At 39.0% G+C, this 23,503-nt stretch overlaps 1 protein-coding gene across 3 annotated transcripts; it reads left to right on the top strand.

The window, feature by feature from the left end:
- Positions 1 to 3,713: 3,713 nt before the first annotated feature.
- Positions 3,714 to 22,937, top strand: LOC131546329 (L-rhamnose-binding lectin CSL2-like). 3 transcript variants are annotated; one of them, XM_058785855.1, is made up of 15 exons: positions 3,714 to 3,728; positions 3,844 to 3,950; positions 4,031 to 4,213; positions 6,823 to 6,858; positions 7,134 to 7,157; positions 11,350 to 11,394; positions 11,491 to 11,620; positions 11,766 to 11,875; positions 11,966 to 12,010; positions 12,097 to 12,232; positions 14,469 to 14,584; positions 21,842 to 21,886; positions 22,007 to 22,145; positions 22,362 to 22,471; positions 22,609 to 22,937. In XM_058785855.1, coding segments are annotated over exons 3-15 (1,020 nt in total). In that variant the 5' UTR covers positions 3,714 to 3,728; positions 3,844 to 3,950; positions 4,031 to 4,131; the 3' UTR covers positions 22,611 to 22,937. The 3 variants fall into 3 exon arrangements, with proteins under 3 accessions (XP_058641838.1, XP_058641839.1, XP_058641840.1); XM_058785857.1 differs by lacking the exon at positions 3,714 to 3,728 and adding an exon at positions 8,520 to 8,769 and having other exon boundaries at positions 3,858 to 4,213; XM_058785856.1 differs by lacking the exons at positions 3,714 to 3,728; positions 7,134 to 7,157 and having other exon boundaries at positions 3,856 to 4,213.
- The last annotated feature ends 566 nt before the right edge of the window (positions 22,938 to 23,503 follow it).

Genomic DNA, 23,503 nt, shown 5'->3' with positions numbered 1-23,503 from the left:
AGCCCAAAATCGCGATGCGTTTCCACCGTTGGGTCAGAAGCTCCGCTGTAACCTGCCCTTTACACGCCTCTCAGGAAAAACGTCACACTACCCCATTATTTCACCAACAAAGAGAAGTTATCAGAAAACTAATAAGAAATAATTCACTGAAACTAGCACGATCACAAAACGAACATGATAAAAGTGGCCGTTTGTTTGCATGTTTCGTTAACGATTTAAATCCAAAAGCATCGATGCTTTACAATAATAAGTGATACATTGATCATAATGAATTAATTTATCAGGATTGAAAATTAGTCACATAGAAATAAAGTGTATGAACAGTAATTTCACAAAATAATAAGGACACATACCCTATTATTCAGTCGAGTCTGTTTGTTTATTTGTAGTCACAGTATACATCACATTTAGAAAGAATGATCATTTCTATATATTTTTTCCATCAAAAATACGACCTGAGTAGCAGAGGGAGCTCCCGAATAAAAAACATTATTATATTTATATGAAATATACAGAGCGTAGACGAGACGAGACTTAAGACAGATAAAATATGTTACTAAATGAATACACGATTGTGATAGAGAATGAGAAGCTGACTGATTTCTTCAAGTGGTCATAGGCTATTTACCATGTTTACTATGGTAACGTTAATGGGCGCATAGTTTTTTTGCATCACTTATTGTGGTGATCATAGTCCACATCGGTTCTCAAACAGTTATTTCAAACACTCGCTGCTGTCTGAAAGTGAGTTTTGAGCTAAAATTATTTTAAAAGTCTGGGTGTTATAGCTGCTAACTTTATGAAATGATCCGCAGTGCTGATGCTCTCCAGACACGCAGAAACTCCGCCTTTGTTCATAACCACTCCTCTAACCCCAGTTGGACTGCTTTGGCCCAAGGTTTTCGTCTGGCCAAAAAACCCTGGCCATTGGCCCCGAGGAAGCACCGAAGAGGCACGATCAAGCCCCGGAAGTGACAGTGGAAACGTGACTGGCCCTGGCAAGCAGCATGCCCGCTTTTGGCCCGACAGTGGAAAGGCAGCTAATGTGACCCTAAAGTGGCCCATGTGGTAAATAGTAAATATGGCCCAAATAGTGCCAACCAAATGTGGTCCACCTTTGGCAAAAATGTGGCACAATCAACAAAGGCTAATCAGGGTGTAAACCAAATGTGGTCCACATATGTTTCAGCAAATGTGACCCAGGTATATTAAAACGTATCTGGGCCAGTTTTGGCAAAGATGTGGCACAGTGAGCACTGACTAATGTGGCTGTGAGCCTAAAGTAGCCCGTATATGATGCCACAAATGTGGCCCAGTTATCCTCAAACATATTTGGGCCAGTTTTGGCAAAGACATGGCACAGTAAGCACTGGCTAATGTGGCTGTGAGCTTAAAGTGGCCCTTATATGATGCCACAAATGTGGCCCAGTTTTCCTAAAACATATTTGGGCCAGTATTGGCAAAGATATGGCACAGGGAGCACTGGCTACTGTGTAGGTAGAGTCTGAGTGAGAAGCATTTAGGTTCAAACTTGTGAAGGACTTATTTTAAAGTATTGGAATGTGTCTTTGAATATTTATCTGTGACATTTGAATTGCCGCTTGTGCAAAACCTGGGTCATGATGTTTTTACCAAGTAGGACACATTTCTGGAACTTATTTGAACATTTAGGGAGGACATTTTTAAATTTCTCATTAACATTTGTTCAGTATTGTTGATGCATAACTGACTTGAGGCTTAATGGCCAAAATAATGTATATTTATGGTTTATTTGGTTCATTATTAGCTAAAATGTGGCTGTGCAGTGGCCTACTTGTGGACCACTGCCAAAATGCCACCATTCCATGCAGCATGTAGGGAAGACCAGAGTTCAAGTAAAAATCAACATTAGGGCCAGTTTTGGTTTATTTGGTTGGCTTACATGCGGCAATGCTAAGGTTTACTTGAGGCCCAAATCTGGCAAACAGGACCTGACTGCCCAAATGCCATTATTCCACATGGTATGTGGGCCGGAGCAAGGTGCTGGATCTGGGCCAGAATTAAAATGAATTTGACCAAAATTTGAGCCAGTTCTGCTTTATTTGGTTTATTCATGGCTGACATTGGACCTTCCCTTTGGCTTACTTGTGGCCCAAATTTGTCAAACAGGAGCGGACCGCCCAAGTGCCATCATTCCACGCGGTATGTGGGCCAGATGAAAGTGTCAGGTGTGGGCTTGATCTGGACCTCAGGAATTTTGCAATCTGGGATGTATTCATGGGAGAGGCATGCTGGGAACTTGTCATTTGCCCGGATCATTTTTAACCTTTTATTGGACAAAAACCTTAAAAAGTCTGTAAAAAGTAGCTCATTATACTTATTAAAGAAATAATAAAATATATACTTGTCTAAACTGAATGTAATGTACAATTAGTTGTACTTTAGAGTGCTTCTTGACCCACTCCAGTAGGACTTAAATACATTTTTATATGTAATTTTTAGAATTACTTCTATTCTCTTTGAAATATGGTTAAAGTGTACTGCTGAATGTACTGACACACATTTATGGTAATCTAAATTACAAATTACACATTTGTAGTGATGAATTTAGTACATTTAAAATATTTTAACTTTAAATGTAATACTGAATAACACACTACAGTTAAAATTATAACTAATTACTTTACATATGATTTAGTTTGTTAGCCAACATATCAAGCTGTTAAAGCACAACAAAAGATTATTAAAACATGATGTAGTTTTAAAAAAGAAAACTATTAGTGTACTTGACTGTGTTAAGAAAAAGTCATGAAAGTCTACTCTAAGTACACTTCAGGGAACTTTAGTTTCATTAGTATAGAATTACTTATAAATACTCCAGAAATGACATAAGATGGTCTTTGTCCTGCGTGTATAAACAAAAAGCCTGCACAGCTCAAAATTTACAGACAGAACAACCATCATTTACTTGAACCCCAAAGACTGCAAAACAAAAGTTACACACATCAGTTTCTATTCAAGCACTTTTTTTTCGCTTTGGTGGTGACAAACTTGGGCCTTTGACCTTCTTTTTAACATTCAGTGTGTGTTGTCCAGTATAATTGATCGATTTCAGTTTCTAAACATAGATTGAAAAAATATGGAATTATCTAAGATAAATAAAACATGACGTTAGTAAGCATTTATTCAGAGAGGGCTGGCTCATCATTTAACCCTTTACTGGACAAAAAATGTTCACTGTAAATACATTTTAAATAAACATAAGCCCACAAGTTATCAGACAAATTATTAATACTTTTCACGTTCAGTGTCTGAACTGTATATACATTTCCTGCCCAACATTTGATGAAACATGCATAATTACTGTATAGGATGATAGCTGGATAGTTGTTTTGTTTGTTTGTTTGTTTTTAAATTACAGTGTATTCCAAACAAGACATGAAAAAGTAAACCTGCTTTCTTTATTCTGAATGAATGGTGATAGAGTCTGAATGGAGTGAACTGGAATCCTCAACAATGATTCAAGCTGCAGTTAAAGCAGAATTATTTAACAGTTCCAATGCACAAATGTTTAGAAATAACAGCAATTTCCACATAAATTGGCATATCGCTTTAAATTCTGTAATTCATCTGACGGTTAGAAATAAGGATTGCATCAGCGTTACACAACTTACATTCAGCGTTACACAACTTACATTCACAACTGACATTCATTCACCAGGAAAATAAATGTATTGCAGTCCAGAGATGTATTTATATTTAAATCTCATGCAAAAAATATTTCCCAGACTCTCACCACAATTTCTCAGCTCTGGTCTGTTTGTAATAATTTTTACACTTAACATATTTCGCTCTCTTTCACAGCTTCTGACAGAACAGGAAGAGGACGATGAAGATCAAAAAGAGGTAAAACTCGATGTACCAAGTAGGTGCAACCTAGGCATAGTGGGAACTGGTAGTGAAAGAAACAGGTAAACAGATACATGCAGCACTTCACGTAAATGTGTTTGTGTAAATAATGCAGCTGATGTGCATGCTTGTGTGGATTCAGATGGAATTAAACTCCCTTTATTCATCCTGTTGGGGGCTGTGAGTCGGCGGGAGGTCGACGATGACGTGGCAAAGGTCAGGCAGCAAGTTATATAAATATGGATGGACTCAGTTGACACCCATTTCAGAGGCAACATTTACACCTTTTACAACATGATCTCCCTCAGTGTCATCATACATACCTGTAAGTTTTTACTTTTGAATAAACTGAACTCTTATTTTAGATTTTGAATTAAACTGTAGATTTGATTTTTGATGTTTAGAAACAAACTTTAAGTCAGTTTCACTGAATTATATCTACAAACAACTTCAGCATAATAACATGTCAAAAATTCTGCCTCAACTACAGTACAAATAATATTATTATAACCCCACCGTAATTAAAAAGATTCTATATCATTCATTAATTTATAGTACTTGCATTCAACAACGATTATAATTGTATACAAACCTTGACCCTTTAACACGTGTTCTTGTTTTCTTATCTATTTTATTTCTTTTCTATCTACTTTTTATTCTTTTTATTTATTCTTTTTTTTTTTTTTTTTAAACTGTGTTAGACTAACCAGGATTTGTTACAGCACTTATATACTTCATTATTGCTCTTTTATTGTTTTTATTGCTTCTATTGTCCTCATTTGGATAAAAGCACCTGCTAAATGATTAAATGTAAATGTAATTCTAGCTTTTAAAAAAGCCTTATAAAAGAAGTACTGCATCTTGACCATGTCTGCTGAGAGATGAGGAAAATGTTTTCCTATTTTGTGTGTAATGACGGCATGTTGTTAAATGTGAAGTTCTGTTTCCACTTTCATTTTGTGTTAATATAATAGAGTCTTATATGTAATTGATCCATTTATGAGTTTAATGAAGCATTTGGGGGAACAAAATGTGCTTTGTAAAGTCTGTTTTACAATATCTGTCAGATCTAGCATGTTACTATAAGGCTTACAGATCATACTGGCTAAACATGCAAAACTAGACTGTAACTATGTAAAAAAACTGGATGCAGTAGTTGTTAAACCCAGGTGGTACAATAGAAGGCAACATGATGAATATGTGTCCACAAAGTTACATAAACACCATCAGAGTAAAGCACATGATGATAAATTTATTCTGTAAAGGTTTCTCCTATAGCAGGTATGGGAGCTTGTCCTTTTGTGGCAACAGATTAAAGTGTTTTTCATGGGTTATGAGATGAGGAAAATGGTTTGTTAATTTGTGTATAATCAGGGCATGTTGTTAAAAGTGCAGTTCTGTTTCCACGTCATTTTTTTTTTTTTGCACCAAATTTGATATTTTCTCAGGACATTTCTGTTAGTTTAGGATGTTGCAAAATGTCTTTATTCAGTTCATGAACATTCTACAAAGATGTATTCAATGAGATTAAGGCTATATTTGGGAAAAACCAAAGGTGCTTTATCAAATCTGACCGACAGATCAGACAACAGAATGTATAAATATTGACTTACCAGACCTACAACTTACTTTATCAGATCTAGACTCTAGAAGAATATACTCTATGTATGTTTCCATTTTTCATCTATTTTTTATATTAAGCAATCTTACAATCTTACAGTCCGCTTGTAGCCGTTTTGTAGCATTTCTTTTACCATTTTTAATTTCTGAATCAAAATTAATTTTTACATTTTCTTGGAGGCATACAGTAAAATGTGGGCCTAAAAGAACATTCCTGATATCATAATGAAGAAAAAAAGCCTTATTAAAATAATTAATTTTTTGAGCAGAATGCATTATGAAGTAGTTTGGCATAATCTTTTATTATTATTTTCTCTTTTTTTTAACACTGTAGTTGAACCATTTACTTTCAGATGAGTTTAATGAAGTATTTGGGGGAAACAAAAGGTGCTTTATAAAGCCTATTTCACAATAATAAGACTGTATAAATATTGATCAACTTCAAAATCTGTCAGATCTAGCATGTGACCGTAAGGCTTACAGATCATCCTGGCTAAACATGCAAAACACCTACACTGTAAATATGTGAAAAACTGAAAGTAGTGGTTGCCAGAACAGTGATGTGGCAATGATGTTTCAGGCATTATGGGAAGTGTTCTGGTAACTATATATTTTATTTATAGTTCCTAACTGTTCTAAATGTTACATACCCATCTGATCTTTTTAAAATCTGTTTGTAACAGTAACATGTACTGATATTAACACATGTGGTACAACAGAACATGATGATTATGTTTTATTAGTATTGGTCTGTCCTTGTGTCCACAGAGCTACAAAAACACTATCAGAGTAAAGCACATGGCAGTAAATTAATTTTGTAAATATGACACAGCATAATAATAATAAATAATTAAAAAAAACAAAAACAAATACAATTTAAAAAAAATTAATTAATTTTAAAAAGCTGTAACTCCAGGAAATTTTCCAGGAAGTTCCTATAACAATAGAAGTGTTTGCACAAGATTACACATTTTCACAAGGATAAGTTTAAGAGAACATTTGCAGGGCGATTCTTATTTGATTGAGTAATCAGAAAAGAGACCATACAAATATGGATCAACTCGTCAAAAGCTACACCTTCAACAGCGACAGTTGAACCATGTTCTCTCAGAGTCCTCCTGCTTACCTGTAAATGTCTTTCATCTGATTAAACTGAAAAATCAGATGCACAGTGAACACTAATGTATAGTAGCACTTTTAGATATTTGAACAGCTGTGTTCTGGTTAAATTTAGGGTTGAGAATAGTGTGAATGACTTTAAGATTAGCATTGCACAGGGATTTTAATTATTTATCTTCTGTTGTTTTCTTACAGTGGTGCTTCTGAACTCCAGATTGCTGATATCTGCAGGTATTTAATTTGTCCATGAATCACATCAATAATCAGCAGTTAAGCAAAGATAACAATTGCAGTGTTGGGCAATAGCGTCGCTACAAGTAGTGACGCTAGTTGTTTAACTACATTTCTCAGTGGCGTGGAGGTAGCGTCGCCGTTTTCTGAATCAAATAGCTTTTCAGTAGCGAAGCTCTATTTTTGATCAAGTAGCGTGGTAGCAACAAAAGCTAATGTTACATTTTTCCAAAGCATTTCTGAAACTCAAATTGTTTTTTTTTTTTACATTCAAGATGGCGCCGCGTATGGATGCTGTGGTGTGGAACACTTCCATTCTTTTATTGTTTTTGTTTGTTTGTTCTGTGTTTAGTCATTCTCTTACTATCAGTTTTACCAGAGACGACCTACTGGACATAAGGCAACACACAGCAGACACAAAGATCTGGTTTTTGATTATTCAGGCGCTTTGTTGGATGTTCTAGTCGGATGGGCCGCGGTCCTAGTCAAATGCACGCTCAGACGGAAAAGAGGGAAGTGCGCCGGTGCGCTGGTTAAAGGGATACTCCACCCCAAAATTAAAATTGTGTCATTAATCACTTACCCCCATGTCTGTAATGAGGAGGCAGTGGCATCAGGATCCATGTGCAGTTTTATTGAAACACAAGAGAAGTCAGACAGGCATAAATCAGTAACTGGTGTCAGATATAGCAGAGGCAGGGCAGAATCAGAAACAGAGTTCGGGCTGAGGGTCAGGGCAGGTGGCAAACAGACAATAGAGATACTCAGTAAGGCAGGCAGAGTCAGAAGAGGCAGGCAGCAATCCTTCGGAAACGGGTAAACAATCCAGGTCATCAACAGGTAAGCAAACACAGGGAAACCACTCAGAAATGACTGCATAGCAAAACAAGACTTTGCAAGGAGAGCAAGGGCGGCACAGTTTAAATAGACCAAGCAATGAGGAACACCTGTGCAGGTGATCAGTCTCTGGCACGGGGTACGTGGGAAATGAAGTCTTAATGAACCGGTTAATACGCTGGTGATAGTTCCCTCTGGTGGTGATTGGAGGGAGCCACAGAGGCTGAATTTGTGACAGAGCCCCTCCCCTGTGAGCGGCTCCTGACGCGAAGAGGCAAACGACGCCGGGGTCTTCAACGGGGTCTCGGGGCCGGCCTATCCGGGTGGTCACGATGAAAGTCTGTGGTAAGAGAGGGATCCAGAATATCCTCTGCATTGACCCAGGACCGTTCCTCTGGGCCGTACCCCTCCCAATCCACAAGGTACTGAATTATTCTGCCCCGGCGACGAGAGTCCAAAAGCTCCCGAACTTGGTACGCCTCCTCACCGTCTATGGTGATGGGAGGGACCCTCTGGTCACCAGCCTCCTCCTGGTCCTCCGCTCCTCTCGAACCACCAGCGGGCTTGAGCAAGGAAACATGAAAAGTGGGTGAGATACGATAATGGGCAGGTAGAGCCAAACGGAATGAAACAGGAGTTATTTGTCTAAGAATTTTGAATGCACCCACGTACCTGGGACTGAGCTTCTTGCAGGGTAATCGGAGACGAAGATCCCGAGTGGATAACCAGACCCACTGACCCGGCTGATAGTTGGGATTTGTGCGCCGATGACGATTGGCTAGGTGAGTATGAGCCTCATTCCATGTCTCCTTGCTTCTTTGCAGCCATGAGTCAACGGCAGGGAGTTCTGAGGGTTCTCCGGACCATGGGAACAGTGGGGGTTGGAAACCCAAGACACATTGGAAAGGGGTGATACCAGTGGCAGGTTTGCAGAGTGAATTTTGAGCATACTCGGCCCAGAATAGATAACGGCTCCAGTCGGACTGATTTCGATGGCAGTATGATCGGAGGAATCGAATGAGCTCTTGATTGAGACGTTCCACCTGGCCGTTGGATTGAGGATGATATCCGGAGGTAAGACTGACATTGATGTTGAGTTTTTGGCAGAATGCGGTCCAGACTCGAGAGGTGAATTGTGGACCCCGATCAGAGACCACATCCTCAGGAAGACCATAAAACCTGAACACGTAGTTACAAAGAGCCTCGGCGGTTTCGAAAGCTGTGGGTAGTTTGGGTAGAGGGATTAGGCGGCAGGCCTTGGAAAAGCGATCGATAACCGTGAGGATGGCAGTGTGACCCTGCGAGGTCGGTAAATCTGTTACAAAGTCAATGGCTATGTGTGACCAAGGGCGTTGTGGGATAGGTAGTGGTTGGAGTAGACCAGCGGGCAGTTGATGAGATGATTTGGTCATGGAGCATGTAGAACAGCCTCCTATGTAAGCGATTGTCTCCGCTTGTAGAGTGGGCCATCAGAAGCGGTTATTCAGTAATTGCAGTGTGGCTGCTATACCTGAGTGTCCGGAGCTAGGAGTTAAGTGAACTAGATGGATGACTCTTTGTCGCAAAGCTTGAGGCACATATGTGAGATTAGGTGGGGTCTCAGCTGGTGGTGGTTCAGCGATGTGAGCGTTGGTTATCTCGGTCATGATATCCCATTGGATGGGTGCGAGAATGATGGTTGACGGAATGATGAATTCTTGGTTGGGAGTCAATGTGGAGGACTCGTAGAGTCGAGAGAGAGCATCTGCCTTAGTATTTTGAGAGCCCGGACGGTAGGTTATTCTGAAGTTGAATCTGGTGAAGAAAAGTGACCATCTTGCCTGTCTGTGATTGAGTCTTTTGGCCGATTTCAGGTACTCGAGATTGCGGTGATCAGTGAGGACAGTAAAGGAGTGTTTGGCTCCCTCAAGCCAGTGATGCCACTCCTCAAGAGCGGCCTTCATGGCGAGAAGTTCCCGGTTGCCCACATCGTAATTTTGTTCGGTGGGGGTGAGCTTGCGAGAGTAGAAGGCACAGGGATGTAGTTTCGGTGGATTACCTTGACGTTGAGAAAGGACCGCTCCAATGCCTGTGCTGGATGCATCCACCTCCACTATGAATTCTTGTTCAGGATCAGGATGGTACAAGATGGGTGCAGTTGTAAACCTGTCTTTGAGGGTTTGGAAGGCCAAACGGGCTGCCGGAGACCAAGTGAGGCGCTGACTACCCTTCTTAGTCATCGAAGTCATGGGAGCCGCTACGGTGCTGAAGTTGCGAATGAATCTCCGATAGAAGTTGGCAAACCCCAAAAAGCGTTGTAGTTCCTTTAAAGTGGTAGGTTGAGGCCAGTTGACCACTGATCGAATCTTCTTGTCGTCCATGGCTACCCCTCCAGAACTAATCACATACCCCAGGAAGGACACTTGGTGAAACTCACACTTTTCGGCTTTGGCGTATAGCTGATGGTTGATGAGACGTTGTAAGACTGCCCGAACGCGTTTAACATGTTTAAACACTTCGCAATAAAGCTCTTTCTGATTCTGATTCTGAAATCAGAAATATATAAATGCTACGGATCACTGATCCTGGATCAGTAAAACTAACGCCACAGCCACTAAACCTCGTAACGCAAGTACAGCGTTTTCTTTACTCAATAAACACTATATTTTTAAAGGCAAATTTTTTATTTATTTTTTTTAAAAATGTTTTTAAGGAGCAGAGAGTGTCTTACAGTCTATCATTTGTTGTTGAGTCACAGCCAAATAGCTTGTGCGAAGCGCTGAATATTTTATAATATGATATTTTGGCCAAATAACAGAAAAAAAAAACTGAGCGCCCACATAGCAACAGAAAACTGTATGACCTGCAAGTTCATGAAAACGTAAATGTGATGCACGTAGCCTGCTGCCTCATGGTGTGGCAGTAATGACGGGGAAAAACATTCAAAAATGTCGTATTTGAACTTGATTTTGGTGAAATGTTAATAATGACACATGGCCTATACATTTATATGGTAACACTATACAATAAGATTTCATTAATGTATTAATAACATGAGCGAACAATGAACAATACATTTATTACAGTATTTATTAATCTTTGTTAAAATACAGTCGTTCATTGGTAGTTCACATTAGTTCACAGTGCATTAAACTAATGTCAACAAACACAACTTTTGATTTTAATACATTAGTAAATGTTGAAATTAACATTAAGATTAATAAATGCTGCAGAAGTATTGTTCATTCTTAGTTCATGTTAACTACACTAGTTAGCTAATGTTAACTAATGAACCTTATTGTTAAGTGTTTAGTGTACTCTTCATTTAATGAAGAGTAACTGTTAGAAAATGTAGTGAGCTAAGCTAAGTAGCTTGCCCAACACTGCATAATTGTGAAGTCCAGAAGATCAGACAATACATAAATGTATACATAAATATTGATTAACTTACACCAAAATCTGCCAGATCTATTATGCAAAATCACATACATTTTAAAAATATATAAAAACTGGATGCAGTGTTTGCCAGAACGTTGATTATTATTATTATTATTATTACTGCTTAGTATTTTCCCATTGTAGTATCTGAAGTTTATTTTTCACCACACTGTAGTTTGTCACATTGTTGCAAAAATGAAAAATAATACTTTGAAGCTGCACTCTTTCATTTTTCAGAAACTGTAGTTACATGTGATGGCTTTGTCCAGCGTCTCAGTTGTGGTAAGATGCGTCAAAATCAGCTAGTTATTTACTATACTATTGTTATTTTTGTTGTTTTAACAGTAATCCATTATGTAATGATGTTCTTCTGTTCAGATACTGGTGTGATCAGTGTACAATCAGCGACATGTGGCCGCACAAGCAGCCAAATTTGCAGCGTTGGACGACCACAATCTGAAATATCTAATGCTCGGTGTTCAGTAGATGTGCCTGCAGTCTCTAAACGGTAAGGATTTTTTTCAATGTCTTTATACTTGTGACTCCAGACAGAATAATTACGGGTAGAATTATAACTCTGTTGCTTACTCTGTGGCTAGCTTACTTACTCGTATATATTTAATTATATTAGTTTTGTCTTTATCCTTAAACAGGTGTGATGGATTGAGAGAGTGTGAGTTAAACACTCAAGGACTTGCACCAAAAGATCCATGTTTTGGTACCTTCAAGTACTACACTACCAACTACATTTGCATCCCAGCAGGTTTGGACTTTTTCTCTCTCTTCCTCCAATTCCTGTTCTTTATCATTTCCTTCTCTGTGTAAATGTCTTGTGTCCTCTAACATCTTCCAGAAACAAGTGCGACTTGTCATGGTGGATACGGTTATTTGAAATGTGGTGAGCGATTTTTCCACATCTCTTTGTTTCAAGAAATTCGATTTTATGAATTATTTTAAGGAGTCCTTTTTTTAATCTCCCTGTAGAAAATGGTAGGATTCAGATAAATACTGCAAACTATGGACGTACAGATAAAACCACCTGCTCTGAAGGACGTCCATCCAGTGAGCTCCAAAACACCAACTGCAGTTCACCCAATGCACTGGCTCCTGTGTCCAAAAGGTAGATAGATAATTTTTTGAAAGTTCAAGATCTTCTTTAAATACCATCTCAGCTAACCAAGGCGGTGCTAGATTAGAAGGGATAATCCAGCAGGGCCCAATAAGAGACGGTCAACTGGTGCAGCTGGACGCAGTCTCATGCTCTCTATCTCGATAGAGAGTGCAGGTCCCGTATAACCAGACATGATCGAATCTGAAGAAACAGCAGGACCCAATAACCATTCATGCATACAGAGCTACTGCTCCTCAGACCCGAAGCATTCAGAAAGGGTTTCCACAGAAACACAACTCACTCGTACCTCAGGGAATGCAGTGTGCTCAAGTCCACTCCGCGGAGGGGCGATAACTGGTTCAACCATAAGGGCAGTGTGACAGGGAGGACCCATGGGCCTGACCGTCTATCAAACTGCAGAGAGGAATTAAGGAGTGTTGAGCCACTCAATGCCTCAGCGAGAGGAGCACTAGCTCAGAGAACGTGCATGATGATTAAAGGAAAGACTCAAATCTCAGGAGACCCCTCAGGGTGAGAGATGAGTAGCGCACCCTGGCTAGGGCAGCTTCTTGAAGCATACACCCAAAAACAAGTCAGAAAAAAACAGAAACAGGTCAGAGTAGCGCTGCAGAGAAAGGCTAGTTAGCGAATACACAAGCAACAGAGTAGATGAAATGGATCGTACTCACCAACCATGGCTCCTGGGCATGACTCAGGTTCATGGATATAAGCTGGAGTCGAAGTCCGAAGAGCACTGGGGTCCGGACCATCAGTAGGTAGTTCTATGAGACATAGAAACTAGCCAAAACATCATAAATCCAGCATAAGAGACTGCAATGCAAGCGCTGGAGGCTCCTACCTAACCTCAGTCAGGAGGGTAGCTTTTTAGGGGAATTAAGAGGAGGAAGATGAGAGCAGATGTTAATACTCTCAGAGGGAGGTGAGTAGATGGTTCAGGTTTTACTCTGGTCCGGACGAGAGCGTTGAGAATGTAGTCTGAATTACAACTTCACATAACCTTTTTCACACATCCCCTCAATGTTGGCATAACTAGTATGTTGAAATCTATGGATGCGAGACGAGAACGGATTTTTCCAAGCCTTTTCTATCTCCACATGGAGATCGAGAAGAAATGGAAGCTCACTTGAGCTGGAGGGCTTTGGCTAGAAAGATAACGCTCATTGAAGCGGCCTCGAAGAGGCACTTTCTTGGCCCGCTTCCACGGCAAGTCAAGCCTCACCATGACGCAATCCATAACCTCAAACAGCTCATCGTACGCGAGGCAGGAGGATTGAGAGGACTCAGTCTCAACTTCTTCGTCCTCATCTGACATCTCCTGCTCATCCTGGCTTTGAGCCAGCAGAGCACTAGCCGCTGGATCAGACGATGCAAGAGAAATAGCATCGTCATCCAGCAGCTCACTCTCATTCGTGACCGATGAGTGCGAAAGGGAGAGGCCCTTTTTTCAGGTCCACCTGCGCTCCCCTTGAGCTCATTTTCCTCCGTGCCTCAGCAGCGGAGGGTCCTGAACTGCGGGGAACTGATGGCTGTCCCTCTTTCCTCGAAAAGAGAGACAAACGAGGGTGGAGCTTTTTCTTTGGAAAACACTCAGTGCACCCAAACTGTCCCCTTGAGGACATTGCGTGCGTGCTCTTCACCCAAACAAAAGACGCAAAGATCGTGTGTGTCATCAGGTGTCAAATAACGAGGACACGGATCCGCACACTTCCTAAACGCCTTACTAGTGCTCGCCATGGTAAGGAAGAATAATCGCTCTTACCGGAAATGCATGCTTCAAACAAAACAGTCCTTAAAGACGAAGAAGAAGATGACGTATTCTCCTGGTGCCCTTTTATACTGTGGTCGCGCCAGGTAATGACGTCATTGGCTGTCGCCGGCCAATGTTATTGTCATGTTTAGATGTACTCTTCAGACACCGATCACGCTGAAGGCATTCCCCAAAGCAACCTCTAGAGGAAGCAGTTCGAAGTTCCCTCGGAAGGAAAGTAACGTTCCCATTAGAATTAGTTCTCTTAATGTTTTGTTTAACATTCACATATCCAATAAAAAATGTTTTAAAAACATTAAAAAAGCTTTCAGAGAACATTCAGAAATAATGTTTTTTTAATGGTAACATTAGCAAAACGTTCTTAGAACATATTTTTGTTAGCTGGGATAAAGATGCAAAAAACTAATGTAAACTAATGTAAGCATTCCTTTTTTTTTTTTTTTTTTACATGTAAAGCTGCAATGGCCTGGAAAGTTGTGAGGTGTTTGCAACACATACAGTCTTTACTGATCCCTGCATTGGCACATACAAGTACCTCGCAATCTCTTATTTTTGCCTCCCACCTGGAGTTCGTGAGTATTTATTATCCTGTTTGCTACTCAATTAGTTTAGTTCTTTCCAGATAGCATGTGCCTCTGCCTTGTAAACGACTCCTAATTAATGTCATTAACATATAAAAGATCACCAGTCATCGTCCAAATTCTTTAATTTAGAACAGCGAGCCACAAGAACAGCTTACATTTCCAAAAACATGCAGTACTCCGACAAGAAAAAGTGCGTACGTCTGCTCAGACCCTGGCGTGACGCTAAGCACTTTTCCACGTCAAATGCAGTTTTTACAAATATGAGCGTTGGCGTGGATTTAAGCGTACACATACTCTAAGATCAAATCAGTGCGTACGCACACTTTATAAATGAGGCCCCAGATGTTAGATAGCCTCATACGGGACACCACGAAATGTAGCGATTTTACATTTAAGTAGCACCACCAGTGTAATGGCTTTGGGCTTAAATATTAATTTTAATATTAATATTAAGTTTTGGTCATACTATTTTACGGGGCACCAGCCAGGAATTTCACTGTGACAGTAAAGAACAATCATGGGAGATACATAAATTATAGGAAGTTATATAGGAAGTCTGAAGGATTTGTGAGATATCATTAACTTGTAGAGCCATCTTACAGTATTATCAACACAAGGAAGACATAAGTGTAATAAAAGGGGTCTTTATTAACAAAGGGATAGACAAGAGTAACTAACAACTAATAAATGGATACAATAAATGGATAAAGTGCAAAGAGTGATTAATGCAAGTGACTGAGTTGGATGTTACTATGGACGTTATCTTATGGAAAGATAAACTGAAGTTTCCTGGAGGTAATAGGGGTAAACCTTATTCTAGGTTCAAAAATAAATCGAGAGATTGTTTGATATTAACTGACATCAGTTATATCGAATCTAATGCAAATGAGATAATCATAAACTGACAATACACTAATGCCAATGGTCTCTGGAAAGGGGTTTGGAAAGAGTGATATATTTACATTCCGCATCTGAGCGGCAACGTCTTCCACTTATTGACCTGGGCCACGTTGCAGTGGGGTGGGAAGAAAGGGATCCGTTTCACAGTCTTGAACATGAAGCACTGGTAAACGATGCACTTCTGGGACGCGCAGGGGAAAGGATCACTGATCGTTGCAGGAGAAGATCCTAACATTTGGAACTTGCAAACAGCAGATCACTGAAGAGAAGTTTCTGAAGCTGTTGCAGAAGATGGCTTGTGGTCGTTGTTGCTGTTGCGGTTTCCAAATTCCCCAAACTTGCTTCTTGCAGAACTTCCTTGTTTCTCCAGTAAAGCAACTTGGCTTAGCAGCTTAGCTCTTGGCTTAGCAGTAGACCACACTACTTATGGTTCGTTTCCACTGAGCGGTACGGATCGGTACAGTACGGTACGGTGCACAATTATGTCCATTTCCATTGTCAGAAGTTGTGAATGGTACCAAAATAGCGAACCGTACCGTACCACTTTTTTAGTACCCTTTCGTTGGGGTACCTAGCACAGCAAAGGGTACCAAAAGGGTGGAGCTAAACTCACTGCAGAACGTTGATTGGTTGACTAGAATCGTCACTTGTGCATCATACAAGGGGATAAAGCTTCTGCTGTGTTCGGCTTATTACTTCAGAGTGTGCAAACACACAAAAAATATAACAGTGTATTTTATAATTTAATATTTTCACACAGAAAATAGCCGTTTCTCAATATGCGTTCTTGTCTGTTCTTGTGGACTTGTGAAACATCATTGCTCAAAAACCCGCGTAATTTTCATAATATTACTGTTATGGTGTCATGAAATGTAGTTTTAAGAGTTTTTCAGGCGAGAATGTAGTTGTTTAAAACTCAAATTTGCAGTTTATTTATAAAGACATAGCGCTCCATACTACTGGTTTATTTGATGGCTTTTGAGACATCCACATGCACAACATTCGGGTTTGCCACTTGCTTGCTTACAGGAACTGAGAACCTTGCAGGCAGTCAGCCACTACATACAACCATCGACCGATATTTCAAAATAAATGTCCCAAACCAAATAACAAATAATAAATTCACAAATAATAAATGGAACTTATTTTCTTCATAACGAAAATAATCTTAGAAAAAAGTAAACAACTTATATGCATAATATATACAATATAATAGCAAACAGTTACAGTATATAACTTAATAGGTACTGTTGTATACATTGTTGTTGTATCACACACAGCACTCATTATACAGTCCTGTATAATGTAATTTTGTGTGAACGCCATTTTGTGTGAAGGCATGTGAAGAAGTGCAGATATCACATCTCTTTTGCCTTCAGCTGCAAGGCAAAACCGGTTTGGTCAGTCTGAGGTAGCGAGTGATCGTTCACACTTACAGGTGCTGGTCATATAATTAGAATATCATCAAAAAGTTGATTTATTTCACTAATTCCATTCAAAAAGTGAAACTTGTATATTATATTCATTACACACAGACTGATATATTTCAAATGTTTATTTCTTTTAATTTTGATGATTAGAGCTCACAGCTCATGAAAGTCAAAAATCAGTATCTCAAAATATTATAATATTGCTTAAGACCAATACAAAGAAAGGATTTTTAGAAATCTTGGCCAACTGAAAAGTATGAGCATGTACAGCACTCAATACTTAGTTGGGGCTCCTTTTGCCTGAATTACTGCAGCAATGCGACATGGCGGTGATCAGTTTGTGGCACTGCTCAGGTGTTATGAGAGCCCAGGTTGCTCTGATAGTGGCCTTCAGCTCATCTGCATTGTTGGGTCTGGTGTCTCTCATCTTCCTCTTGACAATACCCCATAGATTCTCTATGGGGTCCAGGTCAGGCGAGTTTGCTGGCCAATCAAGCACAGTAACACTATGGTCATTGAACCAGCTTTTGGTACCTTTGGCAGTGTGGGCAAGTGCCAAGTCCTGCTGGAAAATCAAATCAGCATCTCCATAAAGCTTTTCAACAGAAGGAAGCATGAAGTGCTCTAAAATTTCCTGGTAGATGGCTGCGTTGACTGTGGACATCAGAAAACACAGTGGACCAACACCAGCAGATGACATGGCAGCCCAAATCATCACTGACTGTGGAAACTTCACACTGGACTTCAAGCAACATGGATTCTGTGCCTCTCCACTCTTCCTTCAGACTCTGGGACCTTGATTTCCAAATGAAATGCAAAATTTACTTTCATCTGAAAAGAGGACTTTGGACCACTGAGCAACAGTCCAGTTCTTTTTCTCCACTGCCCAGTTAAGATGCTTCTGACGTTGTCTCTGGTTCAGAAGTGGCTTGGTAGCCCTTTTCCTGAAGACGTCTGAGCGTGGTGACTCTTGATGCACTGACTCCAGCTTCAGTTCTCTCCTTGTGAAGCTCTCACAAGTGTTTGAATCGGCTTTGCTTGACTGTATTCTCAAGCTTGCAGTCATCCCTGTTGCTTGTGCACCTTTTCCTACCCAAATTCTTCCTTCCAGTCAACTTTGCATTTAATATGCTTTGATACAGCACTGTGTAAACAGCCACACCTTTCAGTAATGACCTTCGGTGACTTACCCTCTTTGTGGAGGGCGTCAATGTTCGTCTTCTGGATCATTGCCAAGTCAGCAGTCTTCCCCATTATTGTGGTTTCAAAGAACAAGAGATACCCAGAATTTATACTGTAGGGATGGTCATTTATTCAAACTCAAATGTAAATATTCTAATATTTTGAGATACTGATTTTTGACTTTCATGAGCTGTAAGCTCTAATCATCAAAATTAAAAGAAATAAACATTTGAAATATATCAGTCTGTGTGTAATGAATGAATATAATATACAAGTTTCACTTTTTTAATGGAATTAGTGAAATAAATCAACTTTATTAATGCTCAAAATCATATTAATGAAACAGGCTAACTATCCAGTGCATATTTGTGTTTGCACTCTGGAGAGTGTCAAAAGGTTTCTATTTACATCGTGTTTTTTGCAGCATTAAGCAATGTAGCCAATCACAGACATATCTGTTGATTTCTTGAACGCAATCGCCCAGTTAAAATCCACTCCCCGCTCAAAACACCAGAGTTTTTCTCCAGTGCTGAGTTTTGCAAGCTCGCGAATCGTCTCATTATAACAAAATCTAATATGATTGCGATGAGCTAAGATGAGAAACAGTTTTTTTGTGATTATAATGGGATTGCTCTTTGTGTGCTTTCTAGGCTATATACAGGTGCATCTCAATAAATTAGAATGTCATGGAAAAGTTCATTTATTTCAGTAACTCAACTCAAATTGTGAAACTCGTGTATTAAATCAATTCAGTGCACACAGACTGAAGTAGTTTAAGTCTTTGGTTCTTTTAATTGTGATGATTTTGGCTCACATTTAACAAAAACCCACCAATTCACTATCTCAACAAATTAGAATTTGGTGACATGCCAATCAGCTAATCAACTCAAAACACCTGCAAAGGTTTCCTGAGTCTTCAAAATGGTCTCTCAGTTTGGTTCACTAGGCTACACAATCATGGGGAAGACTGCTGATCTGACAGTTGTCCAGAAGACAATCATTGACACCCTTCACAAGGAGGGTAAGCCACAAACATTCATTCAAGAAGCTGGCTGTTCACAGAGTGCTGTATCCAAGCATGTTAACAGAAAGTTGAGTGGAAGGAAAAAGTGTGGAAGAAAAAGATGCACAACCAACCGAGAGAACCGCAGCTTTATGAGGATTGTCAAGCAAAATCGATTCAAGAATTTGGGTGAACTTCACAAGGAATGGACTGAGGCTGGGGTCAAGGCATCAAGAGCCACCACACACAGACGTGTCAAGGAATTTGGCTACAGTTGTCGAATTCCTCTTGTTAAGCAATTCCTGAACCACAGATAACGTCAGAGCGTACCTGGGCTAAGGAGAAGAAGAACTGGACTGTTGCCCAGCGGTCCAACGTCCTCTTTTCAGATGAGAGCAAGTTTTGTATTTCATTTGGAAACCAACGTCCTAGAGTCTGGAGGAAGGGTGGAGAAGCTCATAGCCCAAGTTGCTTGAAGTCCAGTGTTAAGTTTCCACAGTCTGTGATGATTTGGGGTGCAATGTCATCTGCTGGTGTTGGTCCATTGTGTTTTTTGAAAACCAAAGTCACTGCACCCGTTTACCAATAAATTTTGGAGCATTTCATGCTTCCTTCTGCTGACCAGCTTTTTAAAGAGGCTGATTTCATTTTCCAGCAGGATTTGGCACCTGCCCACACTGCCAAAAGCACCAAAAGTTGGTTAAATGACCATGGTGTTGGTGTGCTTGACTGGCCAGCAAACTCACCAGACCTGAACCCCATAGAGAATCTATGGGGTATTGTCAAGAGGAAAATGAGAAACAAGAGACCAAAAAATGCAGATGAGCTGAAGGCCACTGTCAAAGAAGCCTGGGCTTCCATACCACCTCAGCAGTGCCACAAACTGATCACCTCCATGCCACGCCGAATTGAGGCAGTAATTAAAGCAAATGGAGCCCCTACTAAGTATTGAGTACATATACAGTACATGAACATACTTTCCAGAAGGCCTTCAATTCACAAAAAAATTTTTTTTTTTATTGCTCTTATGAAGTATTCTAATTTGTTGAGATAGTGAATTGGTGGGTTTTTGTTAAATGTGAGCCAAAATCATCACAATTAAAAGAACCAAAGACTTAAACTACTTCAGTCTGTGTGCATTGAATTTATTTAATATACGAGTTTCACAATTTGAGTTGAATTACTGAAATAAATGAACTTTTCCACGGCATTCTAATTTATTGAGATGCACCTGTATAATCCATTCAGAATTTGTATAAAATGTTTGTTTTTCGGCCACATACAAACTTGCAACATGCAAACTTTCGGGAATGGCATCTGCATATTTATGTGGGATTCACACTCGAAAGAGCAATAGACGGGACAAAAGTATATGTAAAAATTAGGGGTGTCAATGTTAACGCGTTAACGCATGCGATTAATCAAAACAATTTAACGCATTAATATTTTTTTACGCACATTAATCGTTTGATAAGGTTTGACCCCAACTTCTTCCCATCATCGCAGCACGGAAGGTTATCTATCATTGTGTGATGAGGGTACAGCGAACCAGTGTTGCCAGGGTAATGGCACAAGTGGGCTATTTTGAAAATACAGTCACGGGAAAAATTAAAGAGCCGTGGGTTGCGGTTTTTTGGATTACTTTTATAATTTACTACACATGTAATGTATTACAAACACTCGATGGTGGTTTGAAGTGAGTTCTGAGTAAAAGTGCACTATTAATCTCATAAATTATGAAGCATGATGCTAATGATAGCTCTAATGCAGCTGCAGAACAGGTCCAATTCTTCTTCGTAATGCATTTTGTCATAATACTTAACGTGAGGTCGCAAGAAATGTTTTGTTGTATTTATTTAGAAATGCTTTTGATAATAGTTGGGTAAATGTATACTGGGATTGAAGCGATGTGGCTTGGTAAACGTTTTATTGCCAGTATAAAGGCTTATAATGGCTGAATAAAAACAAAAGAATAATGATAAAAGGATAATAAAGATTATGTCTCATACCTGGCGGAAGTGTGAAAGGTTCTGTTTCCTTAAACTAGTTAGTCATGCATTTCTTTATTTCAACACATTTACAGGTAAATCCTAGTATTTTAAATTTGTGATTAATCATGATTAATCACAGTCCATGACTGTGATTAACGCGATTCAATTATTTAATTGATTGACAGCACTAGTAAAAATGTATGTGCATTGAGGCTAGAGCACACAATTTCTGAAGCACCCTCGGTATTTAATTCTGGAACCAGGCCTGGATAAAACTGTGTTTGAGCAGCTTTCATTATCAGTAGCTCATAGGCGATCACATGGAGTTTTATATGGCAGTAGGCAGTAGTCCATATTGTTAAACAAAAACAAAAAACAGTCACAAGAGTATTAAGTGGTCTTTTATTTCATGAATATTATATTATATGCAAATACTGTTTTTTTTAAATACACGCTTAAGACTTGATGTACATTAAAAGTGCACATTCTTTGCTAAGCACACTTTTTTCATAAGGCAAAGCACATAAATAAACCAGTCTCTATTTGAATATGCTTTTAAAAGTCACTTGCACAGCATAGACTCACTAAGCCTGTTTTACATTTATTATATATATATATATATATATATATATATATAATGTAGATGTGTATATATATATATATATATATATAATGTAGATGTATATATATATATATATATATTTTTTTTTTAATTGCTTTACAACATCTCTCTGTTTAGGTTCGAGTTTGCTCTGTGAACATGAGACAAGTGCCCTGACCTGTGGTGTGTATTCTGCTCTTTTTGTGACTAAACAGTAAAAATTATAGTATATAATTTACAATATAATATAATATAATACTTTTTTCTCATCCAAGAGATTGTAAAATGAATTGATGTTTTCAGATGTTGGGACTTTCATACGCATTCACAGTGCTAACTACGGCCGAACTGACAGCAGCACGTGCTCTACTGGACGACCTGCTTCTCAGCTTGCCAAAACTGACTGCTATGCCTTAAATTCACACACAGTAGTTGCTAGTGGGTCAGTTCACATGCTCAATGTACAGTTTTTCCACATGTAATTTAGTCTTAGCCCTACTGGGAAAAAAAAAAAAAAGTAAGCCAAACCATGCTGCGAGACCAGCTAAGACTAGTGTAATGTTTTCTCCCAGCAGGGTAATAAAATGACTAATAAGAAGAAGAAAATAATTTTTAATGAAGTTTTTGTTTCATTATTTTATATTTTATTATTGTATAGATGTGAAGGAAAAAACAACTGCACCATATTAGCCTCCAACAATGTCTTCTCGGATCCATGTGTCGGCACATTCAAGTACCTGTACATCTCATACTCCTGCGTGTATAAGTGTAAGTGTTACTGTATTGAGTAATAATACTGCATAGTTTTCTAATGTGTTGATTAGTCTTGGTTTGGTTTTACTCATGAACTCACTCATCAGGTTAGACTGATAATAACTCATTACTGCTGATGTTTGTGTTTGCAGAGAACGACAACTGATCTTGTGCATTTGGCCTCTTCGATTCTCAATCAGAATCTCCTCCACTTTAAATGCACTGAAACCAAATCTATTTCTTAATTGTTAATGCATCTAATATTATGTGGTATTTGCCGTTTTTCCTCTTGTAAAGATATGGCAAAAATCGTAATGGGAAAATACTTGTGTGCTAATCTGAATTCAGTCTTTGTGTGGATGAAATCATTGGGTAAGACTTTTGCATAAGGCTTTGATTCTCATACAATAAATATTTCTATGGACCTTGCTTGTACACTATGTTGGGATTTTCCTTACAGTAAATGCTTTGCAAATGGGAATGAGGTGTGTGTCTTCTTCTTAAAGCATGTTGATTATAAACACCAGCTTTACCTTATCATCATTTACCAAGTATTAGGATAAAATAACATTCACATATCGACATTTTAACAATACAATGCGGGCTATCCTTGTCTTTTAACATATGAATAGCAAATAACTGACCAAACCAACTTAATCTTTCATTGACTAAGGAAAGTTAAATGCTAAGTAAACCTTATGGTGCAAGTTGCAACCTTGCAAACCTTTTCATCCAAAATTGGCCAACTGTAATTCCCTTTATTCTAACCTACACATCCGTACTACTGTTTTGTATTTTAAAATGTAATTTATTCTTACGAAGCAAAGCTGAATTTTCAGCAGCCATTACTCTGGTCTTCAGTAGAGGTCAACTGATAGTGGGATTTTTTTGATTATTGATAACTTGGTGGGACTGCACTGGCATGCTTTGCATGCAAAGTTGCATTGTTGTTCAAAATGGAGCTGCTCTAGAAATGACTTTATTACAGTAATTTAATCACAATGTCTTGTAAACTCTATTTAGAAATAACCATTCTTAATGTCTTTA

The sequence above is a fragment of the Onychostoma macrolepis genome, chromosome 08 (assembly GCF_012432095.1).
Source record: "Onychostoma macrolepis isolate SWU-2019 chromosome 08, ASM1243209v1, whole genome shotgun sequence".
In the NCBI taxonomy this organism is placed as follows: Eukaryota; Metazoa; Chordata; class Actinopteri; order Cypriniformes; family Cyprinidae; genus Onychostoma; species Onychostoma macrolepis.
This window is presented reverse-complemented; position numbering and strand designations above follow the sequence as displayed.